General features: G+C 37.5%; 2 protein-coding genes across 3 annotated transcripts; both read left to right on the forward strand.

Annotated features, from left to right (window-relative positions):
• Positions 1 to 304: 304 nt before the first annotated feature.
• LOC111570496 (zinc finger protein ZFP2-like) lies at positions 305 to 5,463 on the forward strand. Of its 2 annotated transcripts, none has more exons than XM_023273296.3 (2): positions 305 to 852; positions 2,323 to 5,463. In XM_023273296.3, exons 1-2 carry the CDS (start codon positions 552 to 554, stop codon positions 3,201 to 3,203), a joined length of 1,182 nt encoding a protein of 393 aa, XP_023129064.2. In that variant the 5' UTR covers positions 305 to 551; the 3' UTR covers positions 3,204 to 5,463. The 2 variants fall into 2 exon arrangements, with proteins under 2 accessions (XP_023129064.2, XP_023129065.2); XM_023273297.3 differs by having other exon boundaries at positions 330 to 819.
• Positions 5,464 to 7,424: 1,961 nt separating this feature from the next.
• On the forward strand, positions 7,425 to 17,515 carry LOC111570495 (zinc finger and SCAN domain-containing protein 12-like). Its single transcript, XM_023273295.3, has 4 exons — positions 7,425 to 7,776; positions 12,917 to 15,290; positions 15,919 to 16,077; positions 17,012 to 17,515. Exons 1-2 carry the CDS (start codon positions 7,440 to 7,442, stop codon positions 13,576 to 13,578), a joined length of 999 nt encoding a protein of 332 aa, XP_023129063.1. The 5' UTR covers positions 7,425 to 7,439; the 3' UTR covers positions 13,579 to 15,290; positions 15,919 to 16,077; positions 17,012 to 17,515.
• The last annotated feature ends 2,380 nt before the right edge of the window (positions 17,516 to 19,895 follow it).

The following is a 19,895-nucleotide window of genomic DNA, read 5'->3' on the forward strand; positions in this document are numbered from 1 at the left end:
AACAGGAGTAATATTACATGTCCAGTGCAGTCCACATTTATCATGTGTGGTATTTTAATACCATGTGTAATATTAGTTTACTGTTTCAGAATACTTTGCAGTATTACCTCTTATTGTTCTATAGTCATATTATAGCTTACTTATATTATTTCCAGTATTATATTATTTCATATTTAACATATATTATTGCTTTTCTATTAGGCATTGCGTTTATTATCATGTTATGCAATTTGGTTTTGAGACCAATATGTAGCACAAGTTTTGTTTTTTGTTTGTTTTAGTCTTATTTTTGTCGCCACGTTGTTCTGCCGGAACCATGAATTACAGACTTGGGTTCCCCCCGGAGGTTTTTTAGTACTGGACCTGAGCTGCTTTGTTTACTTTTCTCCTGGAAGCGTTAACGTGTCCGTTAGTTCATAAATCTTTATCCAGGAGCGTTTTACCGGTTTAGTTTCGGTGTTTTTGTCGGTTAAAACGTTCATATTTCCGCGCTTACTCTAACTTTTAACGGCATTAATTGAAAATATTGCAGAAAATTAAAGTGCAGAAACATGTCGGCTGGTCCGCAGATGTTCCCCTCCTCTCCGTCCTTCCCTCCCGGGCCGGCGGAGGGTTTCGCCGGCGTGGACCCGCTCAGCAGCCCGCTGTCGGAGATGGACACCCTGCGGATGTTCGTCAACGAGCGGCTGACGGCGGCGGTGGACGACATTCTGGGCGTGTTCGGGAAAACCGTGGCCCGGTACCGGGAGCAGATAGACCACCAGCGGCGGCAGTTGGACAGCCTGGAGGCCGGGGAGGGCAGGTGGAGCCGGGCGGCAGGTCGGTGTGTGACCCCGGATCACCAAACATCCAGTAAACCGTGAACTGATCCTAATTTGTGGTTTATTTAAACATTTAGCAGTCGTGGTGCCTCTGTTTTGATACTTTGTATTTTAAAAATAACGATTTTACTTAATTTTTCCCCCTCAAACATATAGCAGTAACAGTTTAGTAAAAAAAAAACTATGATACACAATGTTATGTGTCTAAAATAGAGCTGCAGCGATTAATAAATTCGTTGTCAATAGTTAAATTAATCATCAACTATATTAATTATTAACCAATGAATTGATTCTTTTTAGGAAAGAAATATCAGAATTCTCTGATTCCAGCTTCTTAAACGTTAATATTTTCATTTTTTTCCCTCCTTGATGACAGTAAACGGAATATCTTCAGGTTGTGGATTTTAAAAAAAAAAGTCTTTTTCACCACTTTGTTTATTTCAGACCAAACAACTAGTTGATGAATTCAAAAAATAACCAACAGATCAGTCAATAATTAACAAATCATTGGTTGTAGCCGTATAAGGTTTTAAACCAACACTCATGAGGGATTTTATTTACAATTGCTGCCCTTTTAAAACCTGACTGCAGACATATTCTGTGTCCTGATGTGTTTCTGTGGTTTATAGATTTCATGCTGTTTTTTATTTAGTTCTGTTGTAAGTGGCATTTAATGTTTACTGTGTCAAAGTTATGCATAGGATTTTGATTATGTATAAAAAAAGTCAAAATTAGAAGATAAAAGATAAAGTGTCAGTGAATTGTTCAAGATTCAAGAGACTTTATAGCGGTTCTGTAAAAAAGAAACAAAAATTCTGAGCTCCTTAACACAACTGAGAAGCCGTGACTCACTCAGCTGCAACCAGTGGTTAAAAATTCAGAGTTTTAAAGTGAACTGCAGCCAGTGTTTACTCAGAGAAGAGAGAGACTGGCAGGGAAATAAAACCTAGTACATTATTTATATATAACTTCAAAAGCAGTATACATAGGAGGAAGTTGTGGAAAATACATTCAGCATGGTGAAACATCTTCTGAAATATCTAGAGTTTATGTGCAGAGTGCTGTGATAAAACAGCAAGTTTGTACAGGTTGTAAAACTGAAAATTGCATGTGGAGGCACCATTTTTCCCCCTGTATGTTGTGCATGTTAATTCTGGAATTTTCTGAAAAGAACAATAAAAGAAAGTAAATTTTCATTATGTTCTTTTTATGATTTTATATCATTTTAGCAGCTTTAAACTTCACAAAAGTCATTTTCTGTAGTTCTAGCCATTCCATGGAGGTGCAGGGCTTTATATTGTTGTGAAAACTGAGCCCACAGTGAGGAATAATGTGACAGGAGCAAAAACCTGCTTGGAATTAAGTGACCAATATCAACTGAAATATTCCTGTAGAAATTGGCCCAAAATGTATTTCAAGTGTCTGCAGAACAGTGCTGAAGTGAGATAACATTTATGCTATTTTTAAATATTACTTTATATTCTGTTTTGCCTCTTTTCAGACTCTCTGCAGTCGTCCTCCTGGATAAAAACCTGCCCTGAACACCAGATCCTGAACGTCCAGCTGCTCCAGACCAGCAACACCGATGGGACTGACGCCGGCACCTCGGCTGCTCTGATTAAAACAGAGGACGGCGGTGAGGACTGTAGAGGGACTGAACCAAACAACCACTTTGATCCAGCCGCTGGTCTGGAAGCAGCGAGCGACGGCCGACTCCTGGATGAGGGCTCGGACACTGAGGACAGCGGAGATTACTGGAGAGAAGCTGCTGAACTCTGGAAGCCAAATGAGACGGCAGAAACAGAAAGTTCAGGGAAAGACGTGAAGAGCTGCGCTGATCTGCCGCAGCAGTACAAACTGCTTCCCACCGAGTTCAGCTGCAAAGTTTGCGGCGAGTCTTTCCAGAGGATGAGTTATCTGCTCAATCACTCTGCGGCACATCTGAGGGACTGCGGCATTTGCGGGAAACATCTGGAGCGCACCGAGAGTTTGAAGCTTCACCTCAAAGTCCACCGAGAATCGTCGTTCCGCTGCAGCGTCTGCGGGCAGAGCTTCACCCTGCGGGGGAACCTCAGGACGCACATGAGAATCCACTCGGGCGAGCGGCCGTACGCCTGCACCGTCTGCGGCAAGAGCTTCGGCAGGAGGGCGACGCTGGTGCGACACGTCCGCAGCCACACGGGCGAGAAACCGTTCACCTGCACGTACTGCGGCCACGGCTTCGTGGAGAAGGGAAACCTGACGGTGCACCTGCGGACGCACACCGGAGAGAGGCCGTACTGGTGCTCCGTCTGCGACCGCCGCTTCAGCCAGCTGTCCTGCTACTACAAACACCCATGTCAGAGGAGAGGCCTGATCTCTGCCCCCGTTAAACCCAGCTGACTGCCGCAAAACAGGACGAGGATAACCAAGCAAAACCTCCTTCACAAAACACAGCAATACAACTCATTCCTGATTTTAAAGGAGCAGTGAAACATCATTCTCTGTCAAGTGTGAAGGATTTCGGACTCTTCTGGACGATGCAACAATCATTTTATTTATTTACATTTTGGTATCTGAGAAATCATGTTGTAGATTTTTTGCAGAAGACTCTAAACACTTTCCTACCAATGAGCCTCGGCAGCTGTTTCCTTTGAAAACAAGCTAATCATTTGCTTTGTGAACTAAACTCATCTTCATGAATCCAAATCTGACCTAGAATTGGATGTAAATTGTTTAATTTTCAGCTCCTGTGTTTTCCAGCTCATTTCCTGAAAACTCCCCACATAATTTCCTAAAAAAATAGCTGCTGTTTAGCTGTAAATTACAGGACATTTCCAAGTAAGTACTGCACGAGTACATGCTAACAATTGTTTTATTGTCGATTAACATATTTATTTTCAATGAAAACTGACTAGTTTGGTCTATAAAATGGTGCAAAATCAGTGTTTCCCAAGATGACAAATGCCTTGTTTTATCTACAATCCAATAATATTAATTTTACTGTCATCGAGGAGGAAAGAACCCAGAAAATGTTTGCATTTAAGAAGCTGGAATCAGAAATGAACTCAAACCAACTAATCGACTAATCAGTTTCATTCTTTGACAACTAATGAATAACTATTGCACCTCTAAATTACAAGCTAAATCAGGAGTTATTTCTTGCACATATATGGGATTTTTTAATTTAAATAATTAGAAAATTATGTTTTTGAGGACTGAAAGAGTTCACAGACTGTCTGGACTGATGGATGCTAATGTGTAACAAACATTCTTAATCATTGATTTAATAGAAAATGAGCCACACTAAGTCACTTTATTTATTAATTATCACATCATATTGAAACACTAATGAATTTAGAAAGAATGCAGTTCAACTAACATGCAGCAGAAACACCTTTAGACAGATGAACGTTGCTTCCAAATTATCCCTCCACTCAAAATGTTTATTCCAGTGAGGTGTAACATATCAAATAAAACTGCATGACTTGACCGTTCCAAATATTGTGTTTGCTTCTCTGCGTGACAAAGTGTTGTTGAGAAAAATAATGTAAAAACAAGAAAAGCACTCAGAGAGCGCAGTACTCTGCCAAGGCTGTTCAGTGGTTGTATCGTTTCCGATGGCTGCAATCTTGAAAAAATTTGTGGCAGAAATCACGACACCATAGAATGTGGCCATTTAATATATATGTACATTGTATGTATATATAAACAAAATTACATTGCGCTGAGCACAGGCGTGTGTTATGCATGTGTACATTACGTATGGATACCAAATCAGGTGACCTAAATATGTAGCAGGTGGCGGGAATTGACGGGACTCGGAAACACCCCCACAATTTAATCAGTTGTTCCTTGTATGATTTCTAACGGATAAGTCCCTGTAAGTCTGCAACGGTTGATTGGTAGTAGGATTTTAATCACGTAATCGTCAGCAGGCAGCTGACGTAGTGTTCACATGTTGTCATAGTTACAGTGACGCCATGCCGCTATCTCGCAATGATACAGAAATCTTTAACAAATCCGTGGATCCAGACTATAAGTCGCGTCACTGCCAAAATCTACTCAGGTGGTCCTTGTGTTATTTCTGACCTTCCCTGAAAATTTCATCCAAAAACGATTGTCCATTTTTCAGTAATGTTGCTAACAGACAGACAAACGTACGCCGATCGTCACATAACTCCGCCATTCCTTGGTGGAGTAATATCTGGACAGCCAATTTTCTACTTATGCAACACTTTTTGACAAACTTGATTACAGTATGTGTAAAATTTACAAAGTAATAATGAAACATTCCAGGAAGTTATCAGAAAATACAGGACCTGTAAAATATAATCCTGATTTCAACTGCAGGTTGTGTTTCTGTTTTTTTACATTCCACCTGTCATTAGAAATACATACAACACAATTATACTCTGTGATCGGATGTTTCTGATTGAAATGCATCTTGGGAGTTCGACTTTCTTGTACCTTTGACTTTTTAACAAAGAACGAGGCGTTTTCCAACACAATCGTTCATATTTTCTACTGGTAACTTCAATCCAACATGCAGAACTTTGAGATGTTGTTACTGAAGCCTCTGCTGAGCTGAGAATTGTATTAGTACTGAATATGTACCAGAAAATGAGAACTGTGAAACAAATAAAGGCTTTCTGCTTTATTAGTGATGTCGCAAGAATGAATGCAATCTGCATGCTCTCCCAGGACACGTTGTGAATTCAGAATTATGAGATAACAAGTAAAAATGACGAGCTAGAAGGTCAGAACTGGAGAGATTTTTGTTAGTCGAAGGAGGTGAGTGTCGTTTAAATGTTTGACAACCTGCGGATAAAAAGTCAAAATTGTAAGACAGACAAGAGATATAAAATAAAAATTCAAATAAGTGCAAATTGTGAGATTGAAAATAAAACTTAAGATAAAAATTCAAAATTACAACTTTAAAAATTCAAAAGTAAGATTAAAAAGTCTAAATTATGACAGAAAAAGTAAAACGTGTCAGTTAAAATAACTAACTTAAGAATAAAAAGTCAAAATTGAGAGAAGAATGTCAAAAGTCAAAATTGTGAGATACAATGTAAACAGTTGTTTAAATCAAATAAAATTATGATTAAAAAATGTGAAAATAGATATGTCAAAATTAGGATAAAAAGTAAAGTTAAAACAATCAAAACTAATGTAAAAAATATTCTGAATTTAAAAATCTAAATATGATTAGAAAGTAAAATTGTGAATTCAAAAGGTCAACATGAAGAGATAAGTACAATTTGTGAGATGTGAAAATTGTGATTTAAAAAATCCAAATTATAAGAAAAAGTCATAATTTTAAGAGGCCAGTTTATTATCTTAAAAAATCTAATTTAAGATAAATGGTTAAAATGATGAACTATTAGAGTTAAAACTAAGATATAGTCAGAATTCTGTTTTTAAAAAATTAAATTGTGAATTAAAAAAACATGACTATGCGTTAGAAAATAAAAATTACAAAATAAAAAGTCAAAATTATGAAACAGAAACTCACAGTTATCAGATAAAATGTCAACATTTTGTTAAAAGGTGAAAGTTATGAGATACATAAAACGTAAGAGGTTAAAACTAAAAATTTGAGTTAAAAATTGAAAGTAAAAGATTATGAGATTAAAGGTAAAAATTTGTAAAAATGGAAAGCAAAAATTATGACATAATTAAAAGTTTCAAAGCCAAACTGGCAATAGGTCTAAATTATGATATAAAAAGTAAAACACTGTGAGATAACAAATAAAAACTAAATAAAAAGTCAAAATTGTGAGACCAACCCAAGTTTTCTGTGAATATTGTTTAAAATGGGACTGCTGTTTTCTCTTTGAAATAATAATAGTCATTAAATAATAATGATAATAATAATAGCAATAATAATAACAAATTGTGTTTTAAAATGTCATGTATTGAAACATAGATAGATAGATAGATAGATAGATAGATAGATAGATAGATAGATAGATAGATAGATAGATAGATAGATAGATAGATAGATAGATAGATAGATAGATAGATAGATAGATAGATAGATAGATACTTTATTAATCATGAGAGCAATTCAACTATTGAAATGTATTGCTATTATTAATTCTAATTGCTAATTATAATAAAATAATTAATGATAACTTTCAATACAGTTTCAATACATGAAATTTTAAAACATAATTTATTGCATGCAGACATTATTACAAGACTTTTTTGCAGTATTATTGTTGTCAATTAACAAGTTGTTTTATGCAATTAACCAAAAGGTACAGAAAGCAAATACATAAAATTAGTTAAAAATGAGATATTATGGTCTCTACAAGTGTTTATTTAGATTATTAATTCGAATTAATGAGATCTAAGTCTGACTTGCCACTTCACCACATCCATTTAAATCCATGTAATAATAATAAGAATAAGAATAAGAATAAGAATAAGAATAAGAATAAGAATAAGAATAAGAATAAGAATAAGAATAAGAATAAGAATAAGAATAAGAATAAGAATAAGAATAAGAATAAGAATAAGAATAAGAATAAGAATAAGAATAAGAAGAATAATAATAATGTGATAATTTCAAACCTGTTTTTACTCTTCAGTTCCAGCAGGAGGCGGCAAGCACCGCGACGCTTACTGGGCATGCGTACACAGATCAACCCGGAAGTGTATCTAGTAAACAATCCGCCGGACCACGAAACCTCACAGATCAGAGTCCAGCTGCTTTCACCATCAGTCCTCCCGGTTTACCGTCAGTCCGCCGCACCTACCGCCTCCGTAATGTCCAAAATCGAGATGCTGAGGCTGCTCATCAACCAGCGGCTCACGGCGGCCGCGGAGGAGATTTTCGAGGTGTTCGGGAGGACCATAGCGGAATACGAGGAGGAGATCTCCCGCTCCAGGCTGGAGATCGACCGCCAGCGCCGACTGCTGGACCTATCGAGGCAGCCGCGGATCTCCCTGCAGGTCGACGGCTCAGGTGGGTCAGAAGTCATCCACATACAACCAGCAGTGACACAGAATAGTTAATAACTGACCCACGACTGTAAAAACACACTTTGGCTGTTTTTTTTCCATGTAATCGCTGAACATTTGTGAGTTGAACCCTGACTGTTTCACCTGTAGCCACTCAGACATGGAGGTAAATGGATTCATGAGGAGATGGAGGAGAAACATGCACTATTTCTTCAGCAGAAATTGGATAAAACTGGCTAAACTAAACTGAATGTTAGTTTTTAATTTAACACAATCTAAATTATATTCACATGAATTATGTGCGTTAGATCTCACATTAAATCTTAATTAGAATCTAAATAACTTTATGTAGACAACAACCATAGGGAAACAAAAAGAAGAAGATTTTGCACAAAGTTACAAAAGTAACTGTGCAAAAATTTTTTAATGTAAAAACGCATCTTACAAGAGCATTTCCTATTTCAGGGACAGAAGTATTGCACAGATATTGACCAAACTGTCATCAATGAACACTGTTTAAGGATGTCGTCCCTCAGATTGTGATTTCATTAACAACCCAGATTCTTCCTTGTCTGACCCACAGAAAACCTGCCCAGGAATTATTCCGAATACTCTAATTTTTATCTGATTTTGTGTCCATATTTTCTGTACCTTTTGGTTAATTTGCATGAAACAATTGCATTTGAAGACCAAAACTTACTAACAATAATAATATAACACCTTAAATGTAATATGTGTTCACCTCAACTGTATTAGCGGCTACTCAGAGTTAGATCTCACATTAAATCTAATTATTAATCTAAATAGTTGTTTTTAATTGACCACAATGTAAACTATATCCACCTTAATTGTGTTAGAGTTATTCAGAATTAGATATCATATTACATCTAGTTAACAATCTAAATAACCACTTCTAGAGACCAGAATATCCTCATTTTCATCAGATTTTATTTCTATACTTTCTGTACCTTTTGGTTAGTTTGCATGAAACAACTTCTTAATTGAATTTCAAGACCAAAACTGATCAACAACAGCAATAATATTGCAAAAACTCTGGTGATAATTTATGAGCATGCAACAAATTATGTTTAAAAATGTCATGTATTGAAACTTATCTTGTCTCATAATTTTTACTTTTTATATCATAATTTCGACCTGTTGCCATAATTTGGCTGTTTAACTCACAACTTTTAATTATTATCTCATAAATTTTACTTTCAATTTTTAAGTCAAATTTTTAGTTTTAATCTCTTACGTATCTCATAACTTATACCTTTTAACAAAATTTTTACTTTTTTTTGTCTGCATTTGTTCTCATTGTTTAACTCCACAAAAGGGGTGTCAACATTGTATGAGATTGATGCATATTTTAGTCTTGCAGCCAAATATTTTAATATTTAGTGCATGTGTGTGACCATCACCAGCCCTCCCTGAAAGCTAAGCAGATATTCTTTATTAGAATTCCCTATTATGAGCCAGGGAGGACAGTGCTACACCTCAGTGATGTGTGGGGGAAACAGAGACTGGACAGGACGAACAGGACGAACAGGACGAACAGGACGAACAGGACGAACAGGATGAACAGGGATAGAAACTAACAGGCGGTGCTATTGCAATTAAAGATTGTAAGGTGGTGTGTTATTCCCAACTACTAACTGCCCATCAAGAAAAAAAAAAGAAAAGAAAACCAACACAAAAGAGATTCAATAAATAAATAATTAAACAAACAGTACTGAGCACCATAATTGTGGATGTCTTGACAGTATAGAATAGGATGGAATAGAATAGGCCAGAAGAGGATACCAGTGAAGGAGAGAATGAGTTTAGGGTAGAGACTCTGGAGAGATTCTCAGCACATTCTGGTGGGACCCATCATTCGCTGAAATGGGACTCGGCAGTGGCTGGCGAGACCTGATCAAACATGCAAGTGTGAAGGACCCCAAAGCCCAGAACAGCAATCACGGCAAGGCAGGGCCAAGCCAACAGGGCAGCCCTCCCCCTGGGCCGTAGGAGCCACAGGGCGGCGCCCCCAGAGAGCCACCGGGGCCACCGTGAACGACGCGAACCCGGAGAACAAGAGGGAGCAGCTACCGACAACCCCAGCGTGCCAAGACTGACCCAGGTGGCCCGGGGCACGAGGACCCACCCGCCACCCAAACCCCAACCCCGCCCACCCCAGCCCCCACAAAACCCCCCACCCCACCACCCATAGCCATAAGGGCTATGGGGTGGCGGGGTGGACCATCATCCGTGTTGCTAAATTTTTACATTTTATCAGACAACTGTGAGTTTCAATTTCATAATTTTGACTTTTCATTCTGTAATTTTTACTTTCTAACACAGTCATGACTTATTATCTCACAATTTAGATTTTTTTAAACATAATTCTAACTGTATCTTAGTTTTGACTCTAATAATTTGTCATGTATTGAAAATAATAATAATAATAATAATAATAATAATAACAATATTATTATTATTGTTAATAGTAATAATAATAATAATATGTAATTATAATATAATGATTATATCTGATTTTATGTCTATGCTTTCTGTCTCTTGGTTAATTTGCATGAAACAACTTCTTGGAAATATTTATTAGACCTCCTGTTGTTTACAGAATCTGCACAACAGACCTTTAATATTGATAAATTAGCGATATATTTTTAATGTAAGTTGAATAATTACAGCATCTTCTAAAAGAAAAATAAGTCTTATAATAATTTCAAGAAATTATGTGTAAAAATGTCATGCATTGAAACTGTAAAAACTTAAAAAATTTACACTAGACGGCTGAAATCATGTTTTTTGTACATATTAAAGTAAACAGATAATCCAAAGTGAATTGTTACTCAACAATACTTTCAGAGTAGAGAAAAGCAGCTTTTCATCATCACCACAAGAAGGAAACTGTCACAGTGGTCTCTGATAATTATTTACAAATCTATATGCAGGGAAATATTTAAATACCCTGCAGTGGAAAACAGCTTCATTATTATTATTATTATTGTTATTATTATTATAATTTTATCATATGTATTAAATTGATGCTTCTGGAAACACTACATTTCTGCATTTCATAAAAACAAACATACTGACCAACCTAAACTACTACCTACAATGACTTCTAGGCTGAGGATATTAAGTTGTGTTTTCATTGTTAAACTGTCTGGTGGCTCATTTTTTATTTAAGTTTTTTAGTAATCAGATCACTTTGTGCTTGTATTAATTCCAATACTGCAAATATTATTGCATTAAAGCAGCAAAACGGAACACTCTGTGTAATATTCCATTTGATGCGTTCAAAAAAAAAATGTCCAAAATAAGCAATACAAGCTGAAAATAGAAACGTACCAGCGGCTCTGGTGGTGTTGATTCATCCTGAGCTCGACTGCTTTGTTCTCAGCGATTTCACTGGAGAAGCTGTAAAAGAATAGACATTAATCAGGTTACGTCTGATCACGGTGACACCAGAAGATGAAACTCCAGAACTCTACTCGGATTAGTCTATCCAGACATATTTTGGTTTTTGTGGTGCAACTTGTCATATCTGCTCAGCCAGTTATGAAAGTTCAATGATTTGTCTTTTTATATATATCATCAAGTGTCATATATCAAAAAGTATTGTTTATCATTTGTTTTGTATTATTCTGACATACAACTGCTGCACTGACTTCTGCATTATCAATTGTTTTGCTAATGGAAGCTCACTTTTTCCATATTTCAAATCATCCATAATCAGACATTTTTTTATCTACTTGTCCAATATTGCAGATCCAGAATCAGTGGCATGATTTCAGGCTTTAATCCTTAATAGTTCCTTGTTCAAACAGTCTCAAATCTCCATGTGCGAGCATTTCTTGCTGTCCTCAGTCTTGCCTCTCCCTTTTTGTGTGCCTCTCTACATTGAAGGCATACAAAAGGCTAAAAATATTATATTTTCTGTTATATCTGGAGAAGTTAAAATACCAGAACTCTGCTCTATCTAACAATACTTTTGTTTTCGTCTTAAAACTTGTCATGTCTGTGCATTCAGTTATCAAAAAAATAAACTTCCTTTCATTTTGTGACCAAGTATTTCATCTGAAGAAGTGTTCTGTGTGTTTTGTTTTGTATTATTGTGACATTCAGCTACATGTGGTGAAAAAATATCACTACTTCACTCCTAGATTATGAATTTTTATGTAAATATGTGCTCAAAAATTGGACTTTTCATAATGGCTTTAATTTCTTCCCCTCATATTTCAACTCACCCATAATGAGACGCTGTTTTAGCTACTTGTCCAATATTGCAGATTCAAAATCAACGACATGATGAAAAACAACAGTGAAAATTTCAGGCTTTTATCTTTAGTAATTCTGGAGATATTGTCATTCAAATCTGGTCTCAAATTTCAATGTGCCAAAAGACCAGCTGAAAGTGGGTTGATGGGCATTTCTTGTTTTTTTAAGAAAAAGTTGTTGGAAAGTATTTGATAGATGATGCTAAAACTTCACAAATATCTTCACGAATAATCATATTTCATGCTTAAAAATTCAGGCAAATCAGTGATTGTTGAGCAGAAATAGTTCTGAAAAACTGATTTTAATCAATAACTAATTATTTTCATTTATGTGTGTTCTTCATTGCTGTGTGAACATTAAAATTATTACTGTATCTTCCTAAATAGGCAAAAGTGGTTAAATTCAAAGTCAGTTGTTTAAATACACATTAAGCATTATTCTGCTTGGCACAGTCAAAAACAGGTAAATATAAATGATCAGTACAAGTAGTCAACACAAGTCGTAAAAGTAGAATTAAAGATGGAGCTGTAGTATTAGACTGCAGTAGATTTCACAGGTGTTCCTAATAAAGTGGTCAGTTAGAGCATGTGTCTGATTTAGAGGTGTATTAAGTTAATGCCAAATGAACATTTCCTGCTGCTTCTTCAAATTAAAAATATCCAATTTGCAAAAAAAATGAGGTGCCTTTTACTGTGAAGCAGCAACAGAAACTTGTGCAGCAAAATAGACACTCCAGATTAAAATCTTAATGATTAGAATTAACATTTCAGCTCTTTGGTCAATATCGACTGAAATGAAACATGTTGTCTTGATGAGTTTTGCCGCTCTAACAGTGACTCTGCTCTGTGTTGTGGTCGCAGCGATCTCCGAGCAGCAGGACTGGAGCTCCAGCGTGGAAATTAACGACGAGCATTCGGCTCTCATCAAAGAGGAGGACGACGAGGATGTGTGGTCGGATCAGCAGGAGGACACGCCCCAGACGTCGGAGCACAATGACGTCAACTTCGTGTTGTTCCAGGGCGGCGGAGGCAGACAGCGGCAGGACAACGGCCACCGGATATCCTCGCCCCCGAAGTTCCCGAGTCAGGACCTGGAGGACTTGGAGCTGGACCCCCAGCCAGGCACCTCGGTCCAGCAGAGCTGCTCCGACCTCAACGAAGACGAACCGGAAGAGTCGGATCTGGCTGCAGGTAATGGCGACTGTGTCGAACTGGAGGTGCCGCTGCCCGAGGTGGTGGACTCGTACATTTGCACCATTTGCGGTCGGGCGTTCGCTCAGCGTGGTCACTGGGCCAAACACGTGCAGGTTCACCGCAAACTCGAGACCAAAGTGGACAAGTCATACACGTGCGACATTTGCGGGAAAAGGCTGACGCGGTTCGACGGTTACCAGAAACACCTGAGGATCCACACGGGTGAGAAGCCGTACAGTTGTGATGAGTGCGGCCGCAGGTTCAGCGACAACTCTAACTACAAACGACACATTCGCACACACAAAGTGCAAAAAGCACAACAGAGCTGAGGACGGACTCACACTGACGTCTCACTGAGCACCAAAAAACAGCCAAGACGAGGCTAAAAATTCAGATTTTTATTACCTTTTTAAGCTAAACCCTTTCCAAAAAGCAGATTATGTTAAAACATTCTACATCCTGGTTTTTAAAGGAGTCCTGGTTTTACTTAAAGTTTGCTCTACTGTAACACGGACGGATCAGAAGAGGAAGAAGCAGCCAAACGTTTTGTTCCTCAGCTGCCGCTGAACTCAAAGTTTTAGAGCATTTTATCGCCGTGGACCAATAACTGGAGGCAAAACTTTAGACATGAGCGGATTTTTCGTATTTATCCAAGGATCAAGATGGGAAGAAAGAGACAAATGCAGTATTTTTCTATCTTATATATTTTAACAGACATTTCTACACTGGAGGAAACAGGAGTTGCAGTTTACGGTTTTACAGTTCGCTGGAAGATCTTTTTATTTTCCATCGATGGCAGCAAAGCAGTGCGCAAAGCGTTTTGCTAGATGCAAAATTTGAATACTATGGAAACATACAAGTTTGGAGTTTGTATTTGGTATGTTGGGAACCTTTGAATCCCATTCAGGTTGTCGACTCAGATCAGCAAATCAATATTGCTTTAACAACAGCTGTATGACATTTACTAAAGTAATAAAATCTCATTACTTTAAAACTCAACTTCATGTTTGTCCCATTGATTCAACTGAACCAAATTCAAACATTTTATAGCAAATGTTTATATTCTCACATCTGTACAACAATCTCACACTGAGACAAATTTTACTCTAACAGTTTTCTATGGATATTATAATGTATGTTTTAAATACTGAAGCCTCCGGTGAAGATGTTATGTTTCCCCTGATGAAACAAACTGCAGCTGACAGCTTTGTCGTCAGCTCTTTTGTTTCTGCTGCACAGAATATGATGTCAGCGCTTTATCCAGTTTGCAGCACCACAGTCATCAAGGTTGTCCTAAAGTCACCCTTGCTGTTATTTACATGGCACATTTTACAAAGTGGTTTTCATTGGATAGAAACAAGAAAAATGTTACAAATGGACCTAACAAAATTAAATATTAAAGTTCAGACCCTACAATATTATGCGCAATCCAGATTTACCTGAATGAATTTTAAGATTAAGACTCTACAATATTTTTTGTACAAATTTACCTAACTTAAATATTAACATAATGACCCTACAATATTATGAGTCATACAGTTGTATGCACTGTTCCCTCTAAGCTGCGCGCGTGCGCAATTGCGCACTGCTGACACGGTCTCCGCACAGAAAATCTGCGCTGCGCACACAAAAAAAATCCAACCTAAATTGTAAATAAAATAAACATGTAACAATTCATTCTGTGCTATTTTTCAGTGTGAGTCAGTGAGTGACCGGTGACTGGCTGCTGCAGCCAATGATGCGATTCACATATGTATTTACCATAGACTGTATATAATGGTATTTACGCAGCTAATCAACGTCAGGCGTCCTTATGTGCAGCCACAGTTGTTCTCATAGATATGAATGAGTAGATAGGACACGCCCCTTTGAGCTGCGTGCTATGGCGAGGCTAAGCTAGTGGGGGAAAAGTTTCAGTGCATTCCGTTGATGTAGACGGCGTGAAAACGGAAACAACAAGTATGCCGGCTCACTGTGCTGCATATAGTTACACACTACGTCGTACGATTGAGACAAGGAAACTTGGAATGACTTTTCATAGGTAAGAATAGTTTTTGGTTCTTTTTTCATTATGAAATCTTGTTGAGAGCTTCCAGTCTATGAGAGCTAACTAGTTAGCCACTAGCAAAACGCTAAGGCGAGCTAGCAGCTTGACAACCAAATACCAGACGATTAATAGTAGCTGTAGTATAGTTGTACAAGCAGTAGTAGTAATACTAAAAGTACAAGCAGCAGTAGTAGTATAAACAGCTGTTAGAGTCGTATAAGTAGTATCAGCATTTGTAATAGTATTACAAGTTGTAGTAGCAGTGCCAGTATCAGCAGCAGTAGTGTGTACTACCACTACTACTAGTAGTAGTCCCATTACTATTACTACCACCAATACTACCAATAGTAGTTATAAAGCCTAACTCATGTATATCCAGATTACCATCTATGTTCTTCCTCCAAACCCATTTCATGATTGGGATTACAGGCAGTTCTTTAGGACTGCTCTCAAATAATTGAAATGTTACTAAACAAGGTTATACTTATCAAATTAAATAGCTCTCGTCTCCAGTATATTGGCGAATTCGGTTCTTTGTACTTAATTTATTAGCATGATTTCTTTTTAATATGTTGTGTACAGACTTAATTACTTCTCTGTCTACTTTTCTTAGTCCATGTAGGTTTCCCAGAGACTATGGGTTGAGGAGAAAGTGGAAGTTTGTCGGCTTAGACCTGGTGTCATTCCATCAGTGTTAAACTTCCCGGCTCATCTTGGAAGAGTACGTGCCAGAAAGACCACGACCAAGCAGCCTTGAGATCTTAGGCAGCGTCTCCCTCAGGTGGGTGTCAACGGTGTTCACAGTCAGGTCTGTGGTAATCCTGTCAAAAAACAAAACAGAAAAAAATCTAGATTATAAATCAACATGTAACCAAAGCACTCTGTGTATAACGCCATAGTATAGGATGTAGTTCAGAAAACGTCAAAATATAGTATGCTTTACTCAAGAATAACATAGTATGGCCTGTAGTTCATAGTACAGCATGTTGGCAAGAAAAAAAAAACAAAACATAGATTATTATGTGGTTCAAAAAGCGCAAAATGATAGGATGTTGCCTAAAATTGTCATGTATGATATGTGGTTCAAAAAATGTCATAGTGCAGTATATTGTCAAAATAGTATGTAATTCAAGAAAACATCAGAGTATGTCATCTAAAAAATGCCATAGAATAATAATTTCATTGCACAAGTAAAAGTATAATAACTTTTAAAACTGTTCGAATTCTTATATGTTGCTAAAAAAAACTAAAAGAAACTAAAACAAAAAAAGTCACAGTAATATGTCAATTAAAAAAGCCTATAGTATAGCGTGTTGCCCAACAAACATCATAGTATAGCATGTCGCTCTAAAAATGTCACAGTATAGCCTTTAGTCCACAGCTGTCAGTAGGTGAGGAGCAACACAAAAACAGTCCAAACGCTGGTTTCCAGAGGGTTAGACGAGAATTTATTTGAAAGAGTAAGTTTACAACAACACATGTGAGGGAGTTAAAAACAAATGGGTGTTAGTAAAATAAAAATAAATAAACAGAACTAGAAGTGAACTTCATGTTGACATTGATGGGCATTCCAACCAGGAACAAAGTAAAAGATAATCAATATGAAAAAAAAAACTCTTCCTGTTCACCTCTTAAAACCCAAAAACACACTGCAGTAGCACCCTAAACTAAAACTACCAATGGGTTCCCTGTTTTCCTTTGTGAACAATTCAGAGGTCCCTCTCTATCTCCCCACACATCCACCAACCACTGGAACACATCTCCAAAGTTCTGCTGGACCAGCTCAGCTTCCCCTCAGAAGAAGTGCTGCCACCTGCCAGATGAAGGAGCCTTTTGAGAGGCAGCTGGCATCGTGATTGGACTGTACTTTGGTCTGTTCCAGTCCAGCTTCAGCTCCAGAGACGGCAGGCGGGACGAGTCAACGGAGGCCAGGTGGACGAAGGCATGCAGCTGAGTACAATCCAGAAAACAACAGAGGAGGAGTGCAGCGACCCAGAGCCAGAACAGAGTAGCATCGTATGTCTCTTAGAAAACATCATAGTATAGCCTTTGGGATGAAAAAACGCCATCATATACATTGTATATTGTACATATAACAAGTCAAAGGAAAGAGACATACATTGTAGAATTGTAGTAATTGTGGGCTGACTGATTTACTGATTATCAGTATTTTATTTTTTACTGATTTATGGTAATAAATACATTTAAAAATGGTGCTACTTCGGCTCTGAACCTTTATCTACCTGTGGTCACTCTGTCTTCTGGAGCGATTTGATTGGTTATACGTCACGAATAAAACTCCTTTAACTTAACATCTGTAAACAAAACAAAAACGTATCAACAACGTTTTCTGTTAAAGTTTGTGTTCTTGTAGGTTTAACTCCAAGATTTTAAATACTTTCAGTTACTGCAAATGAATATCCAAATGAATATACTCCAAATGTCTCACTAATAATCATTATCAGCCTTAAAAAAAACAAAAAACACCCCTCTATACTCGACCACACTTAGTACAGTCTGGTTCCCCCTTCTATAAATCTGCTTGGAATCGTCCACTTCCTGTTTGTCAAAGTGGCCTTCTACCTGGACAGGTTTTGTTGGAGCTCATGCAACAAACATTTTGGGTAACTGCACTTTAATATGGATGGATGACACTGAATTACAGTCTGTATTAATGAGACTGAGTTAAGATGTGTAGCTCTGTCATTAAATATGAAATTATTTCTCAAAATTCACAGAGAAAAGTCTGAAATGTTTGCTAGGTTAGCGTCCCACATGTTCTTTGGCTCAGCTAAAGCTAACTCTCTCCAACTTCTGGATCTCGAGTTGCTTGTTGTTAAAATATCTTGCTAGAGGTGCTGAAGCTCAGAAAGTCTGAGATGTTTGTTCAAAATAAGCTCATTCTCACGTCTTATCTGAACTATCTTCTTTTGTTTGAACTTTCCCTAAACTTAGGAGTTAATGAAAGAGCATCACATCCAGACTCAGTCTAATTTATGTAGGGATTAAACTTCAGTGTCATTCATTGATGTTAAAGTGCAGTTTTTCAAATGTTTGTTGCACATGCTCCCGACCAAACCAGTCCAGGTGGAAGACGATGTGAAGAGAAAGCTCCAGAGGATGAATATCACACATTTATGTTGGAAATAAATGTCCTTCAATTTGACATTGTCATGCAAATGATGTTCAAATCTTTGAGTACTTTGCTGATGTTTGTTTCTAAGTGTTTTTTGACACTCGGCCCCAAAGATTAAAACCTTTTACGGCTCACAAGCTGCAACAATTCACACATTATCAACTATCTTTCTGACTAAACTAAGATAAAAAGTGAAAAACTGCCTGATTCCTGCATCATGAATGTAAATCTTTTTGGTTTTTATGACAGTAAACTGAATATATTTGGGTTTGACATTTGAAAAAACCAAAACAAGAAATTAATTACTGGAGAAAACGACAGATTAATGGACAAAGAAAATGTGTTTTACAACATATATGGCTGAATTACTCCAACATTACAAGATACATACAATTTTAATTCAATTTTATTTATATAACGCCAATTACAGGTCAAATTGTCTCAAGACACTTTATATTTTTTGTCATATTTAAAATATGACAACGTAAGAAATTTAAACCTCTTGACTAATCCAATTTATTATTTGGTTTTTAAGAGACTAATCGACAATTAAAATAACTTTCTCCACTAAAACTAATAAACATGAGGTCAAATAGAAGGAACAGTTTTAAATACTGCAGTCCCACGACGACAAGAATAAAGTTTCTCAACAAAAACTAAATCTGCTGGTGGATTCCATTAATGTCCTAATAAAGGATAATAAAGTGTGATACTAAAGGTTTGTGGTGCTAAAAATCTCCAAGTAAAGATATGAAGTTGAACATCTGGATGGAGGTTGATAAAAGTTGACCTCCCTTCATTTCTCTGGAGCGACTCCATGGATTTTATGGATGGTGGTTAAAGACCTGCTCTTCTAGTGGTCTTCCTTCTAGTCGCTGTAAAAAGTCAGTTCATCCTGGCTGACTTCAACACCTCTTCATGACAACTTGTTCTGCATCCGACCTCGTGGAAACTCAAGAAACTCGGGAAAACCCATCGAGACTCGAAGAACTCGTGGCGACTCGAAGAACTCGTCGGGCGGGGGAAGGTGTGGTGGGTGGTGGGGGGAGGTAGGGGAGTAGAGGGGGGAGGCCGCCACCCACATCTCCGCCTACTCTCCGCCCTGACTCCACCCAGACTCCGCCTTGGCTCCACCCATGTGGTCACTTGGAAACTACGAGGCCAAAGGGACGACGAAATTATGTCTTTGTATCTGATCTGTAGCTCAGTGAGTTAAGGATTTGCCTATGGAGCTGCAGGTCGCTGGTTCAAGACCAGACACTTCTTAAATTTTCTCAAAATCCTGACAAAGACAAAGAAAGAAAACTGCCACTGGCGGGTCTTGAACCTGCGACCTTCCAGTTGGTAGTCACTCTTCTTTTCCCCTGAGCTACTCGCTCAGATACTAATTCTTCTTTTTTTTGCGCATTTATCATCTATTTTTTGTCGTTTTCCAGTTTTTTTTTTAACTCGAGTCTCGACTC

This window comes from Amphiprion ocellaris, chromosome 15 (assembly GCF_022539595.1).
Source record: "Amphiprion ocellaris isolate individual 3 ecotype Okinawa chromosome 15, ASM2253959v1, whole genome shotgun sequence".
In the NCBI taxonomy this organism is placed as follows: Eukaryota; Metazoa; Chordata; class Actinopteri; family Pomacentridae; genus Amphiprion; species Amphiprion ocellaris.